The 27,472-nt window shown below is 46.6% G+C and overlaps 2 protein-coding genes across 4 annotated transcripts in view; one reads left to right on the top strand and one right to left on the bottom strand.

Moving 5' to 3' along the window:
- The window catches only part of LOC122792248 (phosphatase and actin regulator 4-like), a 2,537,344-nt gene that overhangs the window by 170,729 nt on the left and 2,339,143 nt on the right, over positions 1-27,472 (top strand). The window lies entirely within an intron of this gene.
- LOC122792431 (sestrin-2-like) overlaps positions 7,595-27,472 on the bottom strand; it is a 78,560-nt gene continuing 58,682 nt past the window's right edge. The window contains exon 4 of the mRNA XM_044060221.1: positions 7,595-8,064. Coding sequence (XP_043916156.1) covers positions 7,690-8,064 — 375 coding nt within the window. The 3' untranslated portion in view covers positions 7,595-7,689. The remainder of the gene's footprint in view (positions 8,065-27,472) is intronic.

Genomic DNA, 27,472 nt, shown 5'->3' with positions numbered 1-27,472 from the left:
GTGCCAGAGCCACGGCCTAAAGTTAAATGCCAAAAATGCATAGTCATACCCTTCGGAAAAACAAGGTTACCCCTAGCTACCAAATAGGTGGCAATCCTCTGAGCACAGAAGAAGTTATCAGGGACCTGGGGACCCAGGTTGATAGTAGTCTGTCATTCGACACCCATGTAGCTAAAGTAGTTAGGAAGACCTTCTACATTGCCCACCTTATCATGAAGGGATTCTCATCTAGATCAAGGGAGGTCATAGTCTCCCTTTACTCATCACTCATCAGACCAATGATTGAGTACAATGCCCCATTCGAATGTATCTGACCCGACACTTGCAGCAGCTGGAGAGGCCACAAAAGTTCCTCACCAAAAGGATAAAGGGTCTCAAAAATCTGTCCTATGCTGCCCGACTGAAAGAACTCCAGCTCTATTCAGTCGCTTACCGCTGCTCAGAGGTGACCTTTGCCTAACATACAAGGCCATGTCAAACCCAGATTTGATGAATATGCTTCACCTCAAAAATCTAGATCCATCAGAGCCACAAGGCGGAGACTTAAACCTTGACACGGCTATTAATAGGACGTGCTGGAGGATAGATTCATCACCCAAAGACTCCTATGCTGTGGAACAAAATCCCGGTACATGTGAGGCAGAGCACCTCGCTGGCCTTGTTCAAGAGAAATCTTGACCAATGGATGGGAGATCGCAGATATACCCCAGGGATTACCTCAGTGTCACTGCTCGACAGAGGCACAGAAAAATAATGGGTATAGTTCCCCATACTAAAGGGGTGGCCTAAGCCACAAAACGATGGGCTAGGCTTGTAAATGCCCTCGGGCAGATAGCCTAGTATGAACCTATGAACCTATGAACTTAGTTATGTACCTACCATAACATTCCATGTTAGTTGTCCTCTCTCGCCTTCTTTCTTGCTGGATGGGTTTGGAGCCGATCCTCGGCTCCGACTCGGCACTTGCTAAGCTCAAGAATCACTTTTACCAGCTCGAGGCAGCCCTATATCCCATGATGCAAGGCGGTAATAACCCAGATCTCATTTGGTATCTAGAGGAAAACTGCCTGCAATCTTTCTACAAGGAAAGCAGAATAATTAGCCTAGAAGACTGTAAGAGGAACCAGGTAACAGAGATCCTGAGCTAACTGGTGTCCGAGGGAGAACAATCTCCCCGAGAAGGGGAAAAACAAGGTCTGTCCAGGCTAGGGGGACAGGAGGGAGGGACGCAAGAAAGAAGGCGAGAGAAGACAACTAACATGGAACGTTATGGTAGGTACATAACTTCTAAATGTTAAGTTGTCAATCTCGCCTTCATTCTTGCTGGATGGGACCGCGTCCCTAGCACCCCCATCCTGGGTGGCTCAATGGAACAGACTCTTGAGAACTGTGGAACCAAAACTTGCCCTGTCCCTGGAGGCCAAATCCAATTTGTAATGAGAAACGAAGGTATGAGGAGTGGCCCAAGTGGCTGCTGCATAAATAGTGTCCAAGGGTAGTCTAGCCTGAAAAGCTGTAGATGTGGCTAGACCTCCAGTAGAATGCGCTTTAGGTTTTGAGATCAGCTGTTTGCCCCTCAGCTGATAAATGTCAGAAATGGTGGACGATAGCCATCTGGATAAGGTTACTTTAGAAACAGGAAGACCTTTCCTATTTTCAGCATAGGAAAGAAAAAGCTGATCAGATTTCCTAAATTGCTTTGTTCTGTCCAAATAATATCTGAGTTGGCGATGAACATCTAGGCAATGCAGTTTTTGTTCTGCCCTGTTAGAATTGGGAAAAAATACAGGAAGGTCAATGGATTGATTTAAATTTGTTTTTGAAGCAACCTTGGGCAAAAAGGATGGATTGGTTCTTAAGGATAAGACCAAGTAAGGGGGACGAACACAGAGGGCATGTAGTTCCGACACTCTCCTAGTCGAAGTAATAGCAACTAGAAAGAGAGTCTTCCAAGAAAGACATTTTAATGAGCATGTAGCAGCCGGTTCGAAAGGGGGAAGTATCAAGGATGCCAGCACTAGATTTAGGTCCCACTGTGGTGGAGGATCTCTAACAGGGGGCTTAAGAAGGAACACCCCTTTGAGAAAGGCTTTACAAAGTTTGTGAGACATGATATTGTGGTCTGCAAATCCGACATGGAAATTAGAGGTTGCTGCCAACTGGACCTTAACTGTGGAAGCAGAAGAACCGGAGCGAAAAATTTCAGCAAGAAAGTCCAAGACCGATTGAATAGGGGCAGTAAAAGGATCTATGTTCTTAGACTTTGCCCAAAAAGAGAAACGTTTCCACTTACTAGTGTAAACCCTCCTGGTAGAGGACTTTAGAGAAGCTACTATTATATCTCTAACGGGGTTAGAGATCATAGGAAGCCTGGCTAAGGAAGGAAGTGGAGCAACCAAGCAGTGAGGTTGAGGGAACGAATTGATCGGTGCAGTTGACCCGACTGGTGGGTCAGAAGATCTGGAATTGGATCCAGATGCCAAGGCTGCACCATGAGATGGCGATGAAGAAACGGGAACCAAATTTGCCGAGGCCAGTAAGGGGCAATGAGAATCATTTTGGCTCTCAAGACGGTAGCTTTCTGGAGTACTTGAGGTATCAACGGTAAGGGAGGAAAGGCATAAAGAAGTCCCCGGGGCCAAACTTGGGTAAGAGCATCTCTGGGGGAATGGCACGGAAGTGGAAAGAGAGAAGAAGTGTGGGCATTTGCTATTTTGGGGTGTAGCAAAAAGATCGCAGCATGGGCGGCCCCACTTCTGAAAAATCTCCTCCACTATGGATTGCTTGAGAGACCACTCGTGAGGCATGAGTCTGTCCGCTTTTTCCCGGGGATATGCGTTGCTACCAGAAACCGATGAGAGGAGATCGCCCATTGCCAAAGTCTGAGAGCTTCTCGACACAAGGGATAGGACTTGGTTCCGCCCTGCTTGTTGATGTACCACACCACGGACATGTTGTCCGTGTGAACTGCAATAGTTCCTAAGGGAAGAAAGTCGTTGAGGGCTTGCAACGTTAAAAGCACTGCTCTCATCTCTAGGACATTTATGTGCAGGTGGTATTCGAACGGTTGCCACGTGCCATGAACCATCCTGCCCTGATAATGCTCCCCCCCACCCGATCAGGGAGGCATCCGAAGTGACCGTGGCTACCGGGGCCGGGGGGACAAATAGTCTGCCCTGATGGACTAGGGGAGAGGAAGTCCACCAGGATAGATGGCTCTTGCAGGTTTGTGTCACCAGGATCTTGTGACGCATGGGAAGCTGCTGGAGGGACCATTGGGTGAACAACATCCATTGTAGGAGGCGCATGTAAAAACGGGCCAGAGGGAGAAGTGTGATGGCAGCTGCCATGAGGCCCAGCACTTTCAGGACCAACCTGGCTTGTACCCTTTTGCTGGATAGGATGATCTGAACGTGGTTTTGGATATCTAGGATTCTTTGACTGGTTAGGTTTGCTGACATCGGAGTAGTGTCTAGATTTGTGCCTATAAAGGTGATAGATTGGGAGGGTGATAAGGAAGACTTTTGAAAGTTGACTGAAATTCCTAACTGACCGCAGAGACGTAGAGTATAATCTCTGGCTTGGAGAAGTTGATGCCTGGTGGTGGCTGAGAGGAGCCAGTCGTCGAGATACGGAAACTCCTGGAATCCTTGACATCTCAGGTGAGCCGTGACCGCTGCCATGCATTTGGTGAACACTCTGGGGGCTGTAGTGAGACCAAAGGGCAGGGCTCTGAATTGAAAATGACTGGTCCCCAGCCGAAAGCGGAGAAACCTTCTGGAGGCGTCTGTGGATTTTATGTGATAGTACGCATCCTGAAGGTCTATGGAGCACATCCAGTTGTTTTTGCCCAAGAAGGGCAAAATCGATTGAAGTGTGACCATCCAAAATCTTGTCTTTTTGACAGACTTGTTCAGTCTGCTGAGGTCTAATATTGGTCTCCAGTCTCCCGTCTTTTTGGGAACCAAAAAGAACCTTGAGTAGATTCCGGACTCTAGTTGATCTGTTGGAACTGGTTGGATGGCCCTTTTTTTTTTTTTTTTTTTTAGAAGCTTTGATACCTCTAGCTTCACAATTTCCCTTAGACCGGGTGGAACGTCTGGAAGGGAACCTTTTTGAGGGAAGGGGCTTTCCTCGAAGAGGATTTTGTAACCCTCGGATATGATCGACTGTACCCATCTGTCTTGAGAGAGGGAAAGCCAGGCTTCTGGGTACAGCGACAATCTCCCCCCGACTGCCTCCAAGGGTGGGCAGTCGGGCAACACCTCAGGGATGCTGGAAGGGCTTGTCAGAGAGAGAGGCTCTCTGCTGCCCTGGTTCTGCGGACATCCTCTGCGCCTAGGGCGGCGTCTATTGTTATTACCCCCTCTGCCTCTGGGGGTAAATTGACCACATGCTTCAGGCGTGACCCCCTGAGATTTTCGGAACCACATTTTCCCTCCCTTCTGACCTTTGGGGTAAGGTCTAGAAGGGGTGGAGAAACGGACTCCTACTGCAGAAAGAGTCTTGCCGTCTTGCTCGCACCTGGTTAATGTGTCCTTCACCTGAGGCCCAAACAAAGTAGTGCCATCAAAGGGAGAATTTGTGAAGGACGCCTTAAAGGGGTCTGCGAAATTGCTAAGCCGTATCCAGGACTGACGTCCAACAGCCACTCCTGTTCCTGCGGCTCTTCTCACCCCATCGGCTGCATAAGAAATGAGCCACATGGAGGAGTTAATGATGGAATTTAGGATTCCAAGCTGAGAGGCAATCTTCTCTTGAGCCCCAGCAGCTGACTGATCCTGTACTACCTCACCCAATTCTTTGAGGACGTCTCTTTGAAGTCAGGTGAAGTGACATAGATAATTCAGCGAACGCATAGCAAAGGTCGCTGAGGAAAACATCCGCTTACCATACCTGTCCATGGTCCTAGACTCCTTGTTAGGAGGATGGACTGGTATGGAAGGATCTGCAAGTTCCTTTTTGGTGGCGGCTGCCACCACCATGGCATCAACTGGAACACCTTTCATAAGAAACTGTTTCTCAGTGGGGGCCGTGATAAATTTAGAAGGCCTCTTGGGGACTGGTTCCACAGAATCAGGAGATGCCCACGCCTTTCGAGCCATCACCTCCATGAGGGGGTCGAAAGGCGGAGACCACCCAGGAGGTGGAGGGTCGAGATCCAAAAGCCTCCAGGTATACAGACTCATCCTCGGAGGGATTAATGGAGGACCAGTTTATCCCTCTGTTTTAGGAGTTCTAGGATGTCTGAAAAGGAGACATCCTCAGAGGGGGATCTTGGGGACCCCTCAGACTCATCTAAGTCAGTATCTGATGTCGTAGACTCAGGGGAGTCTAAGTGCTTCCTCTTGCAGGTCCTCTTATGCGGGGGCTCTCCTGAAGGGGAAACCTGGGGCGATGGATCTCTGGGTCCGGGAGCAAGAGAGTGGGAAGAGACATCTACAGGCACCGTAGAGGGAGGAGCTAAAGGAACTGACTGCTGACTAAGCTCGGGGGCTAGCACACTCCTCATCACTTCGAAGGCTCCCCTCCCAGGGAGGGCAGAGAGACCCCGCTCCGAAGAAATGGGGACCCCCGGACCCACCGAAAAGGAAGGCTCCGAAGCAGATGTCGGCGCAGAGCTCATCAAGGCCAAAGCCCCAAGAGGGAGAGCGGGGTCGGACAAGGGTCCGATGCCACTCACCCCCCGGAACCGACCAGGGAAGCCAGACGACCGGATCCCTCCAAGGATGGTCTCGAGGAGGAGATAGGAGTCGAAGACGACGGAGCCGAAAGGTGTGGTATCGGCTCCGAAGCCGCAACAGTCAAAGTTCCAATAATCTCCGGCTCCGAGCTCTGAAGGAGAGTCGAAGGAGGAATCTCAGGAGGGTGTGGAATAGCTGTAGTCTGCCGAGACGGGCTATGGAGCATCTGGGCCAATGCCTGTGATTTTAGTAGTCTACTCACCACTCTCTCCAAATCATGGTCTGAGAGCCTGGAAGACCTTGACGATCGGCTCCGATGGCTCCGTTCCGAAAGTAAGGGGGAGGCCGGAGCAGAGTGGATAGACTCCAGTGAAGGAGATCTAGACCTCTTCCTCGACGGAGCCATCGGAGCAGACGAACCTTCGTTCCCAGTTGGAGCTGACAACTTGTCGGCTCCGAGCTGAGGTAGAGAGGTCTCGGCTCCAGCCGGAGCCGAAACATGCTTCGAAGCTAGGGTATCTGCTCCAGCCGGAGCAGACACGGGTGCCGAAGCCAGGGTATCGGCGCCGATACAGAAACTCCCATGGAGGAAGGATCAGCTCCTGACGGAGCAGATATCGACTCTGGAGGAGTCTGAACCAAGGCCACAGACTTGGACACCGAAGTCTGGGTCTTGGGTGGCTTAGAGGGCTTCCCGGAACCGACCTCAGCCGGGGAGCTCTCAGGCTTATGGAGACCCCTGAGGATCAACTTATTTCTACGCTCCTGCAGGACTCTCTGGATGAAAGAATGACAAACAGCACAGGAGTCCTGCAGGTGTAGGGGTCCCAGACAATAAATACAAGAATTGTGACAGTCTGTCAGAGACATCTTCTGACAGCACGAGTCACACTTCTTAAAACCTGAGACCCTAGTGTCTTTTGACATGACCTAGTAGGACACTAACACACTCAGTCCTTAATTAGTCTAATTAAAGCACAGACACACCTACACAAAAAATCCTGACAGGAAAAAGGTAGATGGGAAGGCCTAAGGCCTGACTGACAGAAAAATTATAAAAAGGGGGTCGAGGAACTAACGGGAATAGGGTCTAAGTGAAATGGGAATAACTAACTTTAACAGGGAGTAAAAATTTTACAACTATTCAAGGTTGAATCTCTTTGAAATGTAAATAAAGTTCACTTACCAGGAGCTGGTAAAGAAGGTGACCTCATGAGCGAGCGGCAAACGAGATCTGGGTTATTACCGCCTTGCATAATGGGATATAGGGCTGCCTCGAGCTGGTAAAAGTGATTCTAGAGCTTAGCAAGTGCAGAGTTGGAGCCGAGGATCGGCTCCGAACACATCCAGCAAGAATGAAGGCGAGATTGACAACTTAACATCAATGATTAACACTACAGTAAAGCACAGCAGCAAAGGTTAGTGATTCAACTGTAGCAGACTACAAGCCCCACAAACCGGACTGGCTGAAGCATTCTTCGTGGGTGCCTAGGGCATCCGGAATCTCAAGCACTTCAAGAATGAAGAGATAACTACAAACTTAAAGCTCAAGTCACAAAGAAAAGACATGACATTTAATCTAGTGAAAATTAAGCATGTACACAAAATCCAAATGTGCCCATTCCTAAAATTCTTGCCCCAAAATAGCAGGTATGTTCATCGCCCTTTATTTCTGCAGGCACTGGAAAAGTAGGGATTACTAGTTCTACACATGAACAAAATACACAGGAGAAATAAAACAATTTGCATGCAATGTCTACCCAAGTTACCCAAGTGTGTAATGTTGTAGAATGCTGGACTTCCAGTTTGATCTTAAGATGTCTTCCATGACGGACTTTGGCTATTTTTTTTTGCTACATCTGTCAACCCTGATCAGGCAGCACTGCACTGTTTGGTTAAGTGACTTGCTGGCAGTACCAGTGGTAAAGGGGGATGCAAGAAAAAAACTTGTACCTCTGGCTACAGCAAGCAGTTTATTAACAGCTCAGAGCCCTAATCCTCTGCACTAACTGCTAGGCAGACTGCAATGTCTAATAGGTATTTCAATCAGTTTGTTACAAACATTAAATACAGTGCTGACCAATCTAACTGAAGTTGCCCAGAAAAACTTAAAAATGCAACTCCTGAGCAACACAGAGGCCAGATACAAGAAAATAATAAGGTCAGTACAATTAGAATAGTTTTCATACCTAATTCCAAACACACAATGAATGTAATTCCAAATGGCTCTACGAAGCATGGACGTGTCAACATCACAGTGCATAGCCATGGTGTTATATGTTAAGCTGTAAGCAGTTAGAAATTTTTTGTCCAGCAGTAGTGCTGCATCTGGATAGAGACGAGTAGTCAAAGAATATCCATGATCCTCCCATGTGAAATCCTGCAAAAAGGAAATAAAACAGAAAATTAAAACAGCATTGGATGTCTGGTAGTGGACAGGAGAGAACTGCAAGTATGACTTGCAGTTGCATCATATCAACCTCATAAAACGATGGATACATATGATGTACAAATCAGCCATGCATATCACAAGTTTAAGTTGCAAAAAAGTCAATTTTTAGGAGGCTAGTTCAGTAAGAATGTCGACTCCACAATACTCATGCACCCACTTAGTTTTACAAAAGTAGCAATTTGTCAAAGCAATTACCCCAGATACTGACAGTGGAGAAGAGGATTGAAAAAATGAAACAAAATTTCAGAAAGTAACACTTCAGAGGAACATTAGTATGAAATGCTGACGAGATACACACAATGTCTAATTCAGGTATACATCAGGACATACACAATGATTAGAACACAGTGATAAATGTACCATTTTACTATCTGTATTTTCAATTATGTCAAAGCCCACTTGCATGTTACCTGGCTAACAATTTAATGAAAAACACAGAACTGTGATTATTACATTCTTTACAATTTGCAAAAATAAATCAAAAAACGAGTACATCTTCTGTCATTCACCCATCTAAGTCTGTGCTCCTTTTCACTTTCACCTCTGCACATTGATAAAGTGAAAGAAAAGTACAACAAATGGCAGACAATTTACTAATGGTGATTCTCAAATCATCTTGGAGAGCTTTGGTATCTTCTGCTGAAGTTAGAATTTGTAGTAAAGAATAAACTAATCCATAGCCTCTTTTCCTCTCCTATTTGTGAATAGTTCATTGTTCATTCTCAAATATAGAAGAGAAATAATACTCCATGAGATACTAGTGATAAGTCAGGGCACTAAATTAATCCTTTACCCTGATTTGAGCTTTATATGGACTGACAGGTAAGTTTTTTTTTTAATATCAATTATTCCCTTGTTTGAAATAGTGACAAAAGCAGTATGCACTCAAGTGCAGGCATTAACTCCATAAAGTGGCGTCAAGATTCAAAAGGCAGTAACTGCCCTTAGATCCAGATTATGCCACACCTAACAGAAGTAGGTCCTGGATAAGCACCATAATGCCAGTCTTACAGAAAATGCTGGTCAGACTGAGTGGTCTGAACTAAAACTGGGTGTGACACAACACCATCACCCCCACCCCAACATGAGCCATTACTACAGCCTTTTGCCAGACAGTCCACATGCCAACATTTATGACTGACCGGATTTACTCAGGTTTTCATTGATTCTGTATAGGAAGCCACCAGTTACAATGTCTGTTCAACAGTTATGTTTGAAGTTATACAAGGAATGTCACACCCCCCCCCCCCACATATCTACAGTACTACATCTTCTTCCAGAGAGTCTATATTCTGAACACACCTATCTCATGGATGCTGGATGCTCACCTACAGTATGTCCCTAACTGACTAGCCTAACCGACATCACAGTATCCAAAACTCTGCAAAGCAGTAAGCACTGTGGGAGAGTCATTACAAATACATTTTAGAAAAAAAGTGAGACAAAGGGTTTCTCCACCTTCTGTTTCGTGATGGTCAAAACTGCCCCTTTTCCTTGTGAAGGTTAATGCTGGTCTTGTGCTTGTTAACAGTATTGACATAGGTCTCATGACCTTTATTTCAAGCCTGAAGGCATGCAAGGAAAGTGTGTTTGTAGACGACCGGATGCTGAGCAAAACATTACAACATGCAAACCAATACCATGATACAAACATACAAACACTTATGAAACAGTACAGTAAAACTAATGTCTTTCGGCTTTTCCTGGTTAGGGGTCGCCACAGCGGATCTCCGGTCCCGCTAATGATTGGCAGTGGATTTTTACTGTGCCGAGGTGCCAGCCCGACGCCCAACCATCATAGAAGGCACACCTATTCACGCACGCACCTACCTGGGTGTCTTTAAACGTCATTCGACCATGGGGAGGACATGCAGACGCCACACAGAAGGCGGTCCAGCCGAGAATCGAACCGGAGAACCTCTTGCTGTGAGGCGACAACGCTAACCGCTGCACCACTACGGTCTCGACTTATGAAACAGTGCAGTAACTTTTAAAACACTCATACAAGGAGGACAGAAAATGCATCACAGTGGCCTCTTTGAAGAGCTTCAGTATTGTGCACAACTGCACTAGGATTCATTTTTCAGCTAAAGGGACTCCTTGTTTCAATTTCAACTCAACTAAGTGCAGGAACTGTCAACACAACCCGCAATATCAGGCAAGACCGGTTCCTATAGAAATTATGCTGTGAATTCATATCTTTTTCAGACAGTAACTATATCTGGAGAAATACAGAAGCTATATGAAGCACACTGCAGCATGCTTTGAGATGTGTAGATTAAATGCCACAGCTGCATGCATATTATCCCTCTCTTAAATTACACCGCTAGCTCAAGAGCAAAAATTGTCCCGTGTCTAGCCATTAGCTATACATGTTGTTTCAAAGGCTATTTTTAGTGAATTAGAATATAATCTATTGATTTCAGGGAAGTTTAAGTTCCAATAATCTGTCATTTTTATTTAAACTTTCTTAGATTAAACTGGCATCCTCTGGCAACATCCTTGTGTTAATCAAATGACTTTTCCCCATAAAAAGGCAGCAGTCTGTCTGTTTAGAATCTATGGTAACTACAAGGAGGATTTACCTGGCAATTTGGAAAAGAGGTTTAATACTGTGTGCTGTTAGACCCAGACACTGCAGCAGCTCTAAGTTTGACTCTCTCAGCATCCATCTGTCTACTGTGCTGCTCTTAGCAATTCTCTTAACCAGACACTGCTCGTTTGGCTTACCTGGTTATTTTATTTAATTTTTACTGAATCTGTAGGAGACGGGCATTGCACATTATATATGGTGATCTCTACTCAATGCAACAAGGAAAACTACAACACAGAGAAATTCCAATGAGTGTTCCTGGGATTAGGCTAAGGAACCACTCATTCATGCAAGGAAGAATTGCAAATATTCTGTTCCCAAAGACTGAAGCTAAGCATCTGAAAACACACTGATGCTACAGACAGACCAAACAGCAGAGATACAAAACAAATGATAGAAAATTATCTGCAACATCAGATGTGTCCATGCGAAACCCTTACTGTGATATGAATAGGTATACAGCCTCCATATCCAATGATGAAGGTTTTTTATTTATTTTTGAAACAAAACCTTATTACTAAATTTCTTGGTGAGGATGAAAGTGTCCAAATATGAAGAGTCTAATAAGCTGAAGATGCTGTCTTTTTCTGGAACCAGGAAAGGACTCAAGTAAAAACCCTGCTGCTTTTGAGAAGACCAGCTATATTGCATTTTCATCTAACAGCTGATCAATAAGAAGTTATGTACCTACCATAACGTTCCATGTTAGTAGTCTTCTCGCCTTCTTTCTTGCTGGTTGCGTTCGGAGCAGATCCTCTGCTCCGACTCGGCCATCTTTTAAAGATAGAGAGCTATTTACTGGCTCGAGGCCTCCCCATATCTCACAATGCTTGGCGCCAGATACCCAGATCTCGTTTGGCAGAGCTAACACCATAGAAATTTTCAAGGACACCTGTCCAAACTACAAGATTTACCTACAGTGCTAAAACAGAGGAGGACGTAACCCAGATAAGACTCAGCCAGAGGAAGAAGGCCTCAAAAAGGAACTCTTCTTGGTCTTTCCAGGCTAGGGGGATGGAGGGTGGGACGCAAGAAAGAAGGCAAGAAGACAACTAACATGGAACATTATGGTAGGTACATAACTTCTTAATGTTAAGTTGTCTCTCTCTCGCCTTCATTCTTGCTGGTTGGGACAGCGTCCCTAGCACCTTAGTCCTGGGTGGCTCATCGGAACAGACTCTAGCACAGTGGAACCAAAATCAGCTCTACTCCTAGAGGCCGTATCCAACTTATAATGTGAAATGAAAGTATGAGGAGTGGCCCATGTGGCTGCAGCACAAATAGATTCCATTGATAGTCAGTAGCTAACACTGGTGGAATGACCTGTAGGTTTAGTAGGGAGTTCTTTATGTCTCAGCTGATAAATCAAAGTAATAACAGAGGACAACCACCTGGATAAGGTTACTTTAGAAACTGGCAGGCCCCGTTTGCCCTCAGCATAGGACAGGAAGAGTTTGTCTGATTTTCTTGTTTGCTTAGTCCTATCCAAATAAAAACATAATTGCCTATGAACGTCCAATTGGTGTAACTTTTGTTCAGCTTTGTTCGAATAGTTAGGAAAAAAGACAGGTAGATCAATATCCTGATTCAGGTTTGTCTCAAGGAAGCTAATATCAAGTTTAAGTCCCATGGAGGCGGGGGATCTCTGACCGGGGGCCTAAGCAAAATAGTTCCTTTAAGAAAGGCCTTGCAAAGTTTGTGGGACATGATGCTGGTTTCTGACAGGCCAGCGTGGAAATTTGCGATAGCAGCTAATTGGACCCTAATGGTGGCAGACGAGGAACCAGCTTGAAAGAGTTCTGCTAAAAAAAATCTAGATTGTGAGGACAGGAGCTGCAAAGGGGTCTATATTCCTAGCCTCTGCCAAGAAAGAGAAACGTTTCCACTTACTAGCACAAGTCTTCCTGGTGGTAGATTTGTGCGAAGAAAGGATGATTTCACGCACCGGCTGAGAAATATGTGGAAGCCTGGCTAAGGTTGGAAGTGGAGGAACCAAGCTGTGAGGTTGAGAGACTGAAGGGATTGGTGCAGCCCGCCCGACTGATGGACCAAGAGGTCTGGCACTGGGTCCAGATTCCAAGGCTGCTCCAGCAGGTGACGATGCAGGAATGGGAACCAAATTTGTCGAGGTCAGTAAGGGGCAATGAGGATCATCCTGGATCCCAATGCCGTAGCTTTCTGAATTAGTTTGGGAATTAGGGGAAGGTGGGAATGCATACAGAAGACCCCGGGGCCAATCGTGAACTAGAGCGTCTCTGGGGGAGTGTCTGGGAAGGGGGAAGAAATTGTCGCACTTGCTGTTGAGAGAAGTTGCAAAAAGGTTGCAGCAAGGTTGACCCCATCTGCAGAAGATTTTGACCGCTACTGACTGAGAGACCACTCGTGAGGAATGAGGATAGCTCTGCTTAGCCTGTCCGCTATGACGTTGGACTTCCCGGGATGTGCGTTGCCATCAGAAACCGTTGAGAGGAGATTGCCGACTGCCAGAGTCGGAGTGCTTATCGACATAAGGGATGGGACTTGGTTCCGCCCTGCTTGTTGATGTACCACACTACAGACATATTGTCTGTCTGAATTGCAATAGTCCCAGTGGTACAGAGTCCTGAAGAGCTTGCAATGCTAAAAGCACTGCTCTCATCTCAGAGACGTTTATGTGCAGGTCGTACTCTAGAGGTTGTCAAGTGCCCTGGACAGTCCTGTCCTGAAAAGGCCCCCCCCAACCAGGGAGGCATCCGTGGTCACCGTGGCAACAGGAGGAGGAACAACAAATGGTTTGTTCTGGAGTACTAGAGGGGAGACCATCCACGAAGCCAGGTGGTCTTTGCATGATTGATTATTATCTTGTGAGACATCGGAAGTTGCTGAAAAGACCATTGGGTAAAAAGCATTCACTGAAGAATCCGCATGTGAAAATGAGCCAGGGGAACTAGTATGATTGCTGCTGCCATGAGACCCAAAGTTTTTAGTACAAATCTGGTCTGAATCCTCTTGCACTGTAGTAAGACCTGCACATGTCGGTGAATGTCCAACACACTTGTCTAGACGAAGTCTTGCAGACAGATCTTTTGTATTTAATCTTGCGCCTATAAAGGTTATAGGCTGACAAGGCTACAATGCAGACTTTTTGAAATTTATTGAGATACCTAGCTCGGAGCAAGTTTGGATGGTATAATCCTTGGCTCGCAGTTGCTGATGCCTGGTGGAAGCCATAAGGAGCCAGTCGTCTAGATATGGAAACACCTGGAATCCTCGCCGTCTCAGGTGAGCCGTAACCACTGCCATGCATTTGGTGAACACCCTGGGAGCTGTGGTAAGACCAAAGGGCAGGGCTCTGAATTGATAGTGACTGGCTCTCAGCCGGAAGCGGAGAAACCTTCTGGAGCACCTGTCCATTTTGATATGGTAGCACACATCCTGAAGGTCTATGGAGCACATCCAATTGTCCTGACCCAAAAAGGGTAGAATGGACTGAAGCGTGACCATCCGGAACTTTGTTCTTTGAACAGGACTTGTTTAACCTGCTGAGATCCAAAATGGGTCTCCAGTCCCCTGTCTTTTTTGGCACCAAAAGGAACTTGGAGTAAATTCCAGATCCTTGCTGGTCTGCTGGGACTGGCTGGATGGCCCGTTTTTCTAGCAGTTTTGAAATTTCTGGCACTGCTTGTTCCCTTAGACTGGGTGGAACATCTGGAAGGGACTTGGTTGTTTGTACAGGGGTGTGGACAAAGGGGATTTTGTAACCCTCGGATATGATAGACTGTACCCATTTGTCTTGTGTGAGGAGTTGCCAGGCTTCTGGGTACAGTGACAATCTTCCCCCGACTGCCTCCGAAGGTGGCCAGTCGGGCAGCCCCTCAAGGGGTGCTGAAAGGGTTTCAGAGAAAGATTCTCTGCTACCCTGATTTTGCGGACCCCCTCTGCCCCACGGGCGGCGTCTATTATTGTTCCCTCCCTTGCCCCTGGAGGGAAACTCGCCACGTGTTTCAGGCACGACTCCCTGGGGTTTCCGAAACCACATTTTCCCACTCTTCTGACCTTTACGGTATGGTCTAGAGGGAGTAGAAAAACGGACTCCAACGGCAGAGTGTCTTGCCTTCCTGCTCACACCTGGTAAGGGTATCCTTCACCTGTGGTCCAAACGGAGCCAAACCATTGAAGGGGGTATTGGTGAAGGACGCCTTAAAGGGGTCAGCAAAGTTACATAACCGCATCCAGGCATGTCTTCTCAAAGCCACGCCTGTACCTGCGGCCCTACTCGACCCATCGGCTGCATAAGAAATGAGCCACATGGAGGAGTTTACGCTTGAGTTAAGCCAGCTGGGAGTTAATCTTATCTTGAGCCCCCGCAGTTGATGGATACTGAAGGGAATCACCCAGTTCCTTGAGAAGATCCCTTTGAAGACGGGTGAAGTGGCACAGATAATTCAGCGACCGCATGGAAAAAGTCGCTGAGGAAAACATCCGCTTCCCGTACCTGTCCATTGCCCTAGACTCTTTATTAGGGGGATGGACAGGCACCAAAGGATCAGCCAACTCCTCCTCCGTGGCTGCTGCAACCACCATGGCATCTTTTCCCCAACGGGGTACTTAGCTTTAATGAAGACTTCGGTTTCCAATTTTTCGTAAATTCAGGAGCTGGCCGACCGGCACTTGCTAACTGCTTCTGCTTCGGGCACCGCGCGGCAAAAAAGACTGAAGAATATGGCGTCGGCTGTGTCTTGCATACCCCTGTCGCACTGACGTCAGGGAAGAGAGCGACGACAACAGACGCCGGACCAAGACTTTGGAGTTTGGCCGACCGAGGACCCGCCTGACGGCAGAGAACCCATCTGTGATTACTGCAGCTGTATGCACGATGAACATCTTAGTGGGCCTGCGGGGAGTTGGTTCCACTGTGTCCGGGGCTGATCACGCCCTTCGAGCCACTACATCCATCAGCGGGTCGAAGGGTGGAGACACCCAGGAGGTGGAAGGGTGAGAACCAAACGCGTCCAGGTATACTGATTCGTCCTCGGAAGGGTTGAGGGCAGTCCAGTTCCCCCTCTCCTTAAGAATCTCTAGGATGTCTGAAAGACATCCTCAGAGGGGGATCTTGGGGACCCTTCAGAATCCTCCAAGTCGGTATCAGATGTGACTGACCTCGGGGGAGTCTACATGTTTCCTCTTACATTTTCTCTTTCAAGAGGGCTCCTCTGAAGGATCAGGGGAGGCCTTGGAAGAGGAAGATACGCCCAATGGGGAGACCTGGAGCGTTTGCTCTCCATGCTTCGGGTCAGGAGGGTTTGCAGAAACCGATGCAGGCACCATGTGGGGAGGAGCCGAAGGGGGCTGATCGAGGGGCAGACTCATGAGTCAGCATGCTCCTCATGACCTCGAAGGCGCCCTTATCAGGCAGAGCAGAGGGTCCCCGCTCCGAAGAGATGTGAACCCCTCCCGGCACCGAGAGGGACGGCTCCGAGGCCGATGTAGGAGCTGAGCTCACCTACACAGAGGCCCTGAGAGGGAGAACGGGGTCGGGCAAGGGTCCGATGCCACTCACCCCCTTGGAGCCGACAAGGGAGTCCCGGCGCCCAGATCCCTCCAAGGACGGAACCAATGAAGAGATTGGAGCAGACTAAGGAATCAAGTGTGGTATCGGCTCTGACGTTTCCATGATTCGAGCCCCAACCAGCTCCGGCTCCAAACACAAAAGTCAGAGGAGGAACTGCTGAAGACACAGGAACAGCCACAGTCTGTTGAGAAGGGCTGGTTAACATTCTGGCCAGGGTCTGCGATTTAAGGAGTCTACTGACCACACTCTCCAAGTCATGATCGGATAGCCTGCAGGACCGAGAGGAGTGGGACCTATGGCGTAGTTCAGACTGAAGCAATGGTGACCTCTGAGCCGAACGAACCGATTCTAGGGAAGGGGACCTAAAACGTTTTCGGCCCAAAGATGGTTCCGACACTCAATCGAAGCCGATCGAGGTCTAGAGATGTCTGTTCCAGTTGGAACCAAAGAAGAGGCAGATGCTCCACCCTGTGATGGCTCCGAACTGGGAGCCGACGGCTTGGCGGGCTTTAAGGATTTCCCTGACTGAGGCTTCGCAGGGGACCCTTCTGGCTTAAGTAAGCCTCTTAAAATAAGCTTGTTCCTACGCTCCTGCAGGACTCTCGGGCTGAAAGCGTGACAGACCGAGCAGGAGTCCTGCAGGTGTAGGGGACCCAAGCAATAAACACAAGTGTGACCGTCTGTCAGAGATATCTTTTGACAGCACGAGTCACACTTCTTGAAGCCTGAAACTTTAGTATCCTTGGACATACTGACAAGGGGATACCAAAGGGAGGATATTAAACTAGTGCTTAAATAAGGCACACAGAAACACACACACACGCACTAGTTAAACTAACAACAAGAATATCCACTAGTAAATATATACAACTATTACAAGGCTAAATAACTGTAGCTATAAAACACTAAACACTACTCCTATCAGGTACAAAAAGGGTGGGGTTAGCCACTAAAGAGAAGAAACAAGGGGGGGGGGGTAGAAACTCTCTAACAAAAAACGGGTTTCCTGAGTGGGAAAAACTAGGGGAAACACTAATTATACTAAAAGGAAAATACTATCTATATAAGAGAGAAACAGGCAAAATTTAAGCTAATACAAAAAAAGATTAATACGACCTGAGCCAGTAAAAGCGCAACCTCGTAGCTGAAGCGGCAAACGAGATCTAGGTATCTAGCGCCAAGCATTGTGGGATATGGGGAGGCCTCTAGCCAGTAAATAGCTCTCGAGCTTTAGAAGATGGCTGAGTCGGAGCCGAGGATCGGCTCTGAACCCAACCAGCAAGAATGAAGGCGAGAGAGACAACTTAACATCTATGCTTGTGTTAAACGACTAGCAAGGGGCTTGTGAATGGAAACCTGACTGTAAAAATTATGCCAAGTAACCCTAAATTAAGGTCTTACCTGGCTATTACTCCCATCTATGTTGACAGATGAAATGCCTCCCAACACATAAGGGGTTGGGTATGGGGCAAAGATTTGAAGTGCAGTCAGCTGTGGGATCTCTGCTGTCATTTTTTTCCCCTCCTGAACTTGTTAGCTGAAGGAACAGTTGTCTGCTGCAAAGGCATTTACATTTGAAGGTCTTTTGTTGGAGGTATTACTTCTTGAAAATCATGGTGTGGGATATTAAACATGCTTAGTGATCTCTAGTTTCTCTCTTTCCTAAGTCTAACATCTGCAGAGTGGTTAAAAAGTAAGGCCCAAGTAATAGTGGATCTAACAGCTGTGCTTTCACAACCTCTGGACAGCTTGTTGCAAGTCTGGCACATCCAATCCAAATACCAGGCGCATCTAACCTACAGGATTGTATGGCTGGCATTGCAAAACTATTTTACTGTATGTAATCCTACTTAATCAGCTGTTAAAATTTGTCCAATTTACATTTGGCGCCAAATTCTGAAAGTTTCTGCATGCATTCCTGACTCAAGTAATCATATGGACCATGGTCCCCATGCAGACACATTACTAGGAGTATACACATTTTCACCACAGCTGTCTAGTGACCTCTTATTTGAAGACTTGCATGAAAAATGCAGATATCTGCTATGTGACTGTTCCACATATCCCAAGAGATGGGGCCATGTGGAGCATGTCTATCCTTCTTGGAGAGGAGATGTTTTATGGAAGAATCATAGTGGTATCCAAACATTCAGCAATGCAGTTTAGAGAGTCAGCAAAGGCTGCATCTTTATGGTCCAAGTCAGGAAGAGAGTTATTCATAGGATCATAGGTGGTTACTAGGCTAATGGCCCTGGGACTCTTACAAGCCTAGCAGAGAGTTTATCCCCAAAAAGAGAAACCTGTCAGCACCTGTTGCCCCTGTCAGTGAGACACAGGTGGAACCCCTGGGACAAATTTGTGGTTTCCCATCCACTCATCAAGGTTGCGCTTGAAGAGGGTCAGTGAGGTACTCTGACATGTATGGGAAGTCTATTCCAGAGAATGGGCAGCCTCTGGGAGACAAACCTGTCTCTCCTTCAGGCTTTGTTAAAGTCAAACATCAGATTTAGGCCTTTCGAGCGAGTTACACTTAAGGATATGGAGCATCTCTAGTAGAGCAGGGTCTGATATTGCCTTGTAGGCAAAACACCTCTGAGCAATCTGTATGATACTGAGTAGAGTGATAGGGATTGGAGCCTGTACACATAGGACAGGTGTTGGGAGGCCATGAATTCTCTGTGAGGCATTTCTGTGCCCTTTCCAGTTGGTGCAGGTGTCTGAAGAGGTACATACCAAACGGGGCAGTCTACTCAATTACTGGCCTAATGAGGTCCAACAAAAACAAACAAAAACAAGTGGGTCCAGGGTAGGAGCAGTAGGTGCCCCAAGTCATGGCTGGGGGTCTATAGCTGGCTACAACTTGGATGGGTGTCTTGCCAACTCTCAGTTGCACCTGGAGTAATTCTAGTGCATCATGCTGGCAAACCAGTCTGGAGGTGTGCCAGTCCTTAATGAAGATAGAGACTCTACCACCCTTATTCTTCCCAACTTCATTTTGGGGACAGAATGTGTGGAATAAGGTACAGCCTGTAAGGCAGGGGTGCTTTCTGGAGCTCTAAACCAAATTTCAGTGACTGCGCACACATCGGCATCTTCCAGTATGAGACGACTCTCCAGTGAGTGCATTTTCAGGTTAAGTCTCCTAGCATTAAGCAGCACCTTCAATTTGCTTTTTGACAGATCTTTTATGCTTGAAGATTGGTCTTTGGGACATAACTTAAAAGGCACAAAGGGGGAGGCAAGAGCCTGGACTAGGATCCTGAATTCCAGGGGTGACAGGTGGAGGCCATATCTGGCAAAGCATTGAGGCCTGTCAACCATGTCATCCCAGGCAGACAAATACTGGATCCCCTTGGAAAGACACCGGAAACTAAGCCAACTGCTGAAATCAAGAATACCACAATATCAAAAAATTATTGGTGAAGACAGGATGCTCCTTAGGGCTACGGTCATACCAGCTTGGGACACACTCGAGAGCTCAATCATGTCTCTCTTCATATAGTCCAGGGAGGTACATCTCAAGTCATTCACACCAACATGGACAACGACAAATTATATGTGTACCTTTTGTGGGGAGACTCAAGTGCATGCATGATGTGGCAGATTCTGGCACCTAACAGATAACGAACAGTGACCTTCTTTTGTCAAGCCTGGTGAGCGGGACATCGGTGCGACTCACAACCGAGTCCCCAAAGATTAGTATGTTTGGTTTATTGTTATGCCTTATGGGCTGTGTTGGTTTACTGTTGTGCCTTATGGGCAGTGTTTGAAACACTAATGTGTGGTCTGCTGTGTGTGATGCGTTTGGTGTTGTGTGTGGAATATATGAGTGCATTTTGGAGGTCTCTGCTGTTTAGGCAAGTTTTTATGGAGGACCTCTGAATAGGTGGGTGTATATTGTGCTTGGCTAGGAGATGTGGGTCAACATGCTCCATGCAGAAGTTTTCCCCTACTTTAGGTGAGGGTGGAGTTGGGCTTTTCCTGCTTTTCATTCGCTCTATAAAAGCTGTTGGAAATGGCAGAGAGATCATGGTTTCTGTGCAAAAAGTACACTTATGCTGGTCCAAGACAGACCATTATAGGTTGCTGCTGTGGAAATGGCACTTCTTTAATAACCTACTCTAGCAAAAATTTGTAATAGAAATCTGGAAGAGAGAGGACACTAGTTTTTGTAAACTGCTTTGAAAGAAAGCAAATTAAAAGTTTCAGTTTTTCAAAGATGGCTCTCTTAATCGGACTAATTCCTACAGTTGTAATTTATAAGTAGGAGCATAGGTAGTTAACTAGGCAATCACTGGGGCCCAAGGTGCATATCCCTTACAACGGCACTTCATCTGGGAGGGCTAAACACTTAATCCACAATGTGAGCTTGTGGCTATCCATCCATTTACAGTTAGCTTTGAAGGTGCAAAGTTTTATGAACAGAGAAAGCTTGCCCAAAGGATAGGGACTGCATTAAGTTATTAATCTCTCTCTCTCCAATGAGTTTTTGTTAATTTGCTGGTGTAGACAAAGATCTTTCATACAAGAGAGGTCACTGGTCAAGTTAAGGTTCAGGAAGTCAAACATGGTCATCTGCACAAAGGCTAGATCTAGGACATGGGGAAGGAGCCAGTATGCCACAGAATACAAGGACAACTGGGGTAAGCTATCAGGCAGAAGAGGGATTTACGAACTTTGATTTCCTCAGTTGAAAATCTTTGGTCAGACTACCAGTAACGAACAAGTTAATACACCTAAATGCAGAGGTCTTTTACAAGCATCAGTTTGGACAGGTATCCCATTTATGTTACAGGAAGTGGGAATGGCTTGCCTAAAAAAAAAAAGTACCATTCTGTACCGTTTGGTATTTAGTTAGAGACCATTTTCTGAACAACCATTGCAGTCCAACCTGGAATAATTTAGTATTAGCAGGGGAGAGCTAATTACAGCACTCAAGTTGCAGTCATTGGAAAACTTGGACAGTCAGGCTTCTGGAGCATTAACCTAGATGCCAGCAAAATACATGCCTAAGAGGAAAAGTCAAACAGGCACTGCTTAGTTACAGTCTGGACTGGGTTACCCTAACTTTCACAACTTTGGTTCCTTCAGAGACAGACCATTTGAATTCCAACTGACAAAGGAAGGGGCTTATACGGGGTCTACTTCACATTATCGAATTTTGAAAATGTCGAACGGAAATATTATTGCAAATGCCGTACATCGAAAGTGTTGTTGCGGGATCGTGGTACAGTGAGGATCAGGTAATTTGCCCTTTCCTCAATGTAGTGCGATCTCGGAGTTGGTATATATAATTAGCGGGGGGTGTGGGGGGCACAGCCCCCCCACAAGAACAATTTCGATGTCCGGCATTTACAATCATATTGCCATTCGACATTTTAGTCTTTCGACAAGATGATATAGACGCCTTATACGTGGTTTAATGAATTTGTCTATTACACCAGGCCACCAAAGGCCTTAAAACAGATTGAAATAAGCAGCATGTAATGAAAAAAGTACAGTTTTGTACCTACCATAAATGTAGATGTCCGATAGGTATGCATCTGCAGTCATAACATATGGGTTGTCCTGCCTCAGGCAGCCCTTCGGTCGGCCGGATTTCAAAGTCTGGGTCTGGCCTCGGCTGATGTCGCACTTCACCCGTCATAGCTCCTGGGGTATAAAGGCATCAGCCGACGCCATTTTCCTCAGTGTTTCTTGCCCCAGATGCCAGGTGCCCTCAAGGAAGGCTAAATTTGTATAAAAGTAGCAAATTCCAAACAATAGAAAACAAAAAGTATATATACATATATACAAACAAATACACCATAATAGATTCCCCCAGCTAGCTAAGAGAGGGGCAAGTACCCTAGGAATACCACAGAGGGGAAGGAGGGTGGGTAATCCTGACTGCAGATGCATACCTATCAGACATCTACATTTATGGTAGGTACAAAACTGTACTATGTCCTTCAAGGATGCATCTGCAGTCATAACATATGGGTAGAATACCATAGCCAAACTGGGCGAGGAGGCACTAAGATAATGATGGTGTAGTTAAGATCCCTTGTAAAACAGCAGTTGCAAAACCTGCTCGGGATCTGGAGTATAAAGGAAGATTGTAATGCTTGGCAAATGTATGCACGGAGCTCCAAGTAGCAGCTTCTAAAATGTCTTTGGCAGCCACTCCTCGTAAGAAAGCTGTAGTGGTGGCTGTAGCTCTTGTGGAGTGAGGCCTGATATTTTCAGGAGTTGTCTTTCCATGAAATGAGTAGCAGAATCGAATGCAATTTCCTATCCATTTTGAGATTGTCTGTTTTGAAATTGCTTTCCCTTGCACTCCTGTTGCATATGCTACCAGAAGCTGGTCAGTTTTTCTGCTGGCCTTAGTTCTGTCCAGATAGTAGCGCAGTTGTCAGTGTACATCCAAGGTGTGTAGTAGTGGGAAGAATGTAGGTAAATGAATAGCTTGGTTCAAGGATACCCTGGATACCACCTTTGGCATAAAAGTAGGATTGGTTCTCAGAGACACTCTATCCTGGTGAAAAATGAGAAAAGGCTGCACTGCCATTAATGCCTGTAACTCGGATACCCTTCTTGCTGAAGTGATTGCTAGCATGAAGGCAGTTTTCCAAGATAAGAACTGCAAGTCTGCTGTTGCTGCTGGTTCAAAGGGAGGAAGTGTTAATTTTTCTAGCACAAAATTGAGATCCCATGCAGGTAGAGGTGGTTTCCTTGGAGGTTTTACATTTTTGATCCCTCTCAAAAATTGTCTGAGGAGAGGACGAGAGAAGACAGGAGGATCCATGTTGTACTCTAATGAAATTGCTGATGCATGAATCTTAATGGAAGAATAGGACAGGCCATTGTGGAACAGTTCTGCTAAGTATTCTAGGATGTGTGCTAGGTTTGCCAGTGTGACATTTGTTCCCTTTGCTGCACTCCAAATGAGGAATCTCTTCCATTTGGCTGAATATGTTTTCCTTGTGGAGGGTCTGCGAGCCTCCAGGATAATGCCCTTAACCCTCTGAGATAAAACAGGTTGGTTTTGTGTTATGCAATTTTCCAAGCAGTTAGCTGCAGAGTTTTTAAGTTTGGATGCAGGGTCCTGTAGTTGTTCTGCGTTAGAAGTAAAGGACATAGAGGTAGAGGCCATGAGTTCGTCCGAGACATGCTTCTCAGTAGCGGGTACCAATGTTGCCTTGGCCAGTCTGGAGCTATCAGAATTACCTTTGGCTGTTCCTCTCTGATCTTAAATAGAACTTTGTACATCAATGGGAGAGGTGGAAAGGCATATACCGTCAGGTCCTTCCAGCTAAAGAAAGTGAGTCCACCTTCCAGGCTAGTGGGTGGTATACTCTTGAGCAGAATTTCTTCAGTTGGTGGTTGAGTGGGGAGGCGAACAGGTCTATTTCTGGCATTCCCCATTTCTTTGTTATGGTTTTGAAGATGTCTGGATGCAGCATCCATTCGTGAGCATCTGTGGTAGTCCTGCTTAAGCTGTCTGCTAGTGCATTCTCTTTTCCTGGTACAAATCTGGCCTGCAGTTGGATGTTGAGATTCAGGCCTAAGTTCCAAAGGTCCACTGCCATCCGGCATAGGGGGTACGAATGTGTGCCTCCCTGTTTGTTGAGGTACCACATGACTGTGGTATTGTCCGTCCTTATCAGTAGGTGTCCTTGCTGGAGGAATGAACTGAATGCCTTGATTGCATGCTTCACTGCCAGCATCTCCTTTAGAGTTATGTGTAGATTCAGCTGGTCTTGGGACCATAGGCCTTGGATACACTTGTCTTCCATGTGTGCCCCCCAGCCTAGGTCTGAGGCGTCCGTGGTAATGGTCTGCCTTGGATGTGGTTTGTGGAAAGGCAATCCTCTGTTTATCTGGCAGGCTTGAGCCCACCACAGGAATTCTTTGTGCAGGCATGGAATGATTGGAATCAGGGCTTCTAGACTGTGCTTGTGTTGAGACCATACATTCCTCAGGTACCATTGTAGTTTTCTCATATGCAGACTGGCATGTGGGATCAAGATTATGCAGGATGCCATGTAACCCACGGCCTGCAGGACTTTCCTTGCAGTAAGCCGAGTTTGTTTTGTTAATGGCATGAAATAGACTGGTAGATGCTTTTGTTTTTCCCCTGTGAGAAAAGCCATCTGAGCTATTGTGTCCAGTTCTGCACCCAAAAAGGTTATCCTTTGGGATGGCACTAGCCTTGACTTTTGTATGTTGACTGTGTATCCCAAGGCTTGCAGCAGTTGTATGACATAGACCAAATCCTTTAGTATTTTTGTCTTGTTGTCCGCTTGTATTAGGCAGTTGTCCAGGTATGGGTAGATTTGAATTCCCTGAAGCCTGCAATGAGCAATTACTGATGCCAGGCATTTCGTGAATACTCTGGGCGCAGTAGATAAGCCAAAGGGCAATGCTGAGAATTGATAATGCTCTGATCCTGCAAGAAATCTGAGGTGTCTTCTGCAATCTGGTCGTATAGGGACGTGCAGGTATGCCTCCTTGAGATCTAGAGTCACCAGCCAAGACTCCTTGCCCAACATGGGAAGAAGTTGCTGTAGGGTCAGCATTTTGAATTTTGGAACAATGAGATATGCATTCAGTGCGGACAAGTCGAGAATAGGCCTCCATTGATTTTCTTTTCTTGGTACAAGGAATAGTCTGGAGTAAAATCCTTGGCCTTGTTCCATAGATGGTACCTTTTCTATTGCTCTCATCCTTAGTAAGCTGATGATTTGTTTTAGAGCCTCTGATTTCTGGCTTGGTGGAAGGTTTGGCATTCCTCTCTTGGAAGTGAAACCTGTAGCCCTTGTCTATTGTTTGCAAAGTCCATTTGTCTCCTGTAATGCAATGCCAGATTTTTGAAAATAAAGCTAGCTTTCCGCCCAAGGGTGCTTCCAGTTGTTCCCTGGTAGGCGGAATCAGAGCCAAGTCATTGTGTCTGTCCTGTGGAAGTGGTTGCAGTCGCAGCTGTGGTGGCACTTCTCTGGTTGGCAGGTTGCCACTGGCGACCCCTGTAGGCACCCCTAGATTGACCTCTGCCTCTTGGGCGCCTATTTCTGCCTCTCTGTGCTCTAGAGGTGTCTGGAAAGGACCAATTCTTTGAAGGCCAATTTCTGCTGAACCTCGAAGGTTGGACCTGCAGGAAATCCTTGACTGTTTGGACAGATTTTGCTTTTCTTCCACTTTCTTTAGAACCTCCTGTGCAGGGGAGCCAAATAAACTTTGTTTCTCCATAGGGGCATCTAGGAGTTTTGACTTAACATGGTCTGGCAAGGATTGTTCTTTTAGCCAGGCATGCCTTCGAATCACTGTTCCAGTCATAGCTGATCTAAATGAAGCCTCCAGTGCATCATAGCCACATTTCAAGAAATGATTACTGACCTGCTGAGAGTTGTGTACCAAATCCTGAAGGGACTTGAAGGTTCAGGAGAGGCCAGTTTTTTATTCAGCTGATCTAACAAATCCTGGTACTGTATCATGTGAAATTGACAGTTAAAGCCCTGGCAGAAAGAGTTGCAGATGTATAGACCTTTTTACCCCATCTCTCTAATGCTCTAGATTCTCTTTCAGAGGGTAGGGTTTTTTTGGCAGAGGCAGCTGCAACACCCTTAGGGCCCTGAGAAATGGTTTCTGGGTCTGCAGCATGGGCCTTATACAAGTGGAAGTGAGAATCCGGGACCCTGTAGTACCTGTCGGGTTTGGCAGGGGCCGGGGGAAGAGAATCAGGGGCAGTACTGGCATCATTGTATGCATCAACAACAACTGATAGTACAGGTGGTATGGCTAAAGGCCTATGCTGTGGTAAGTGTAAGAAAGTCCTTAGTCTTTTCCTAGAATCAGAAAAATCCTGACCCTGCCACTGGAAGTGTTCCCTCATAGAATGTAGGGTTTCCCCAAATGAAAACTCTTCTAGAGGAGAGGCTGAAGGGATGGAGTCTTCTGCATCAGAATCCTCATAAGGTGAGTATGGGCCTTCCTTATGGTCAGATAAATCTGAACCATCTGAGGAATAGTCAGTGGAGAGAGGTTCAGGGGGTTCAGTCCTAGGCCTCTTTTCAGGAGGGGGTTGTGAGGCCCTGTCTGGGTGAGGTTGGGATCCCCTGATCAGAGAAATAAGGTCCTCAGCAAGGCTGAGAATCTGAGAACTTGAAGTAGGCATGTGAGAGGGAGCCTTTATAGGTAAGGCCTTGGAAAGTTTTGCTGCTTTAGCCCTGGAAAAGGCCTTGATAGACATAGAAGCAGGGGGTCTAGCTGCCCCACGTGCAGGAGTAGAGATGTCCAACGGAACAGTGGCGGACAAATCTTGTGTGCCTGCTTCTTCAGTAGGAATTTCTGTAGCCGACTCAGCCGTGGCCTGTGTGGCCTCGGTTGTCGGAAGCATGCTTTCGGCCGAAGGGAGAACCGAGGTCTCGGTCTCAGCCGAAACAGAGACACTCGAGGTAGGCCTAACCGTGGTTTCAGCCGAAACCGCGGGCCGCGAGTGTCTGTCCTTTTCCTTGCGTTTTTTAGCTAAATGTGTAGTCGGAGTCTCCGACTGCATTTTATATGCAAAAGCGGAGCCAAAAAACTCTTCTGCAAACTCCGACCGACGTCTAAGTGTCCGTCGGTTGAAGGAAGCACAGGCTAAACAAGCTGATACGTCGTGGTCTGGGCCTAAGCAAGGAAGGCAGTAAGAGTGGAAATCCTTATGAGGTATTTGTTTCCCACAAGTTAAACAATTATTTACTTTGTCTGACTTCGGCCGAGGCAAGAAAGAGTCCCCAACGGGGTACTTAGCTTTTTTAGAAGTCTTCGGTAGTTGAAATCTCTGGATCTGACCGACCGGCACTTGCGAACAGCTTCTGCTTCGGGCACCGCGCGGCAAGAAAGACTGAGGAAAATGGCGTCGGCTGATGCCTTTATACCCCAGGAGCTATGACGTCGGGTGAAGTGCGACATCAGCCGAGGCCAGACCCAGACTTTGGAATCCGGCCGACCGAAGGGCTGCCTGAGGCAGGACAACCCATATGTTATGACTGCAGATGCATCCTTGAAGGACATCCACTGTCCATTGCCTCAGTAGCAGGGATAGTGGGAAAATATGGGTGGTTAGGGGAAAGTTTTAACCAAGTATGTGCCAAAATACTCTGTCCTTTGGGTCAGAGTGAATGACGTTAGACTAATAGAGCACTTTTTTGGGAGCTGTTTCTTGCTTTCCT

The sequence above is a fragment of the Protopterus annectens genome, chromosome 1.part2 (assembly GCF_019279795.1).
Source record: "Protopterus annectens isolate FY-2018-M chromosome 1.part2, PAN1.0, whole genome shotgun sequence".
Lineage (NCBI taxonomy): Eukaryota > Metazoa > Chordata > Ceratodontiformes > Protopteridae > Protopterus > Protopterus annectens.
This window is presented reverse-complemented; position numbering and strand designations above follow the sequence as displayed.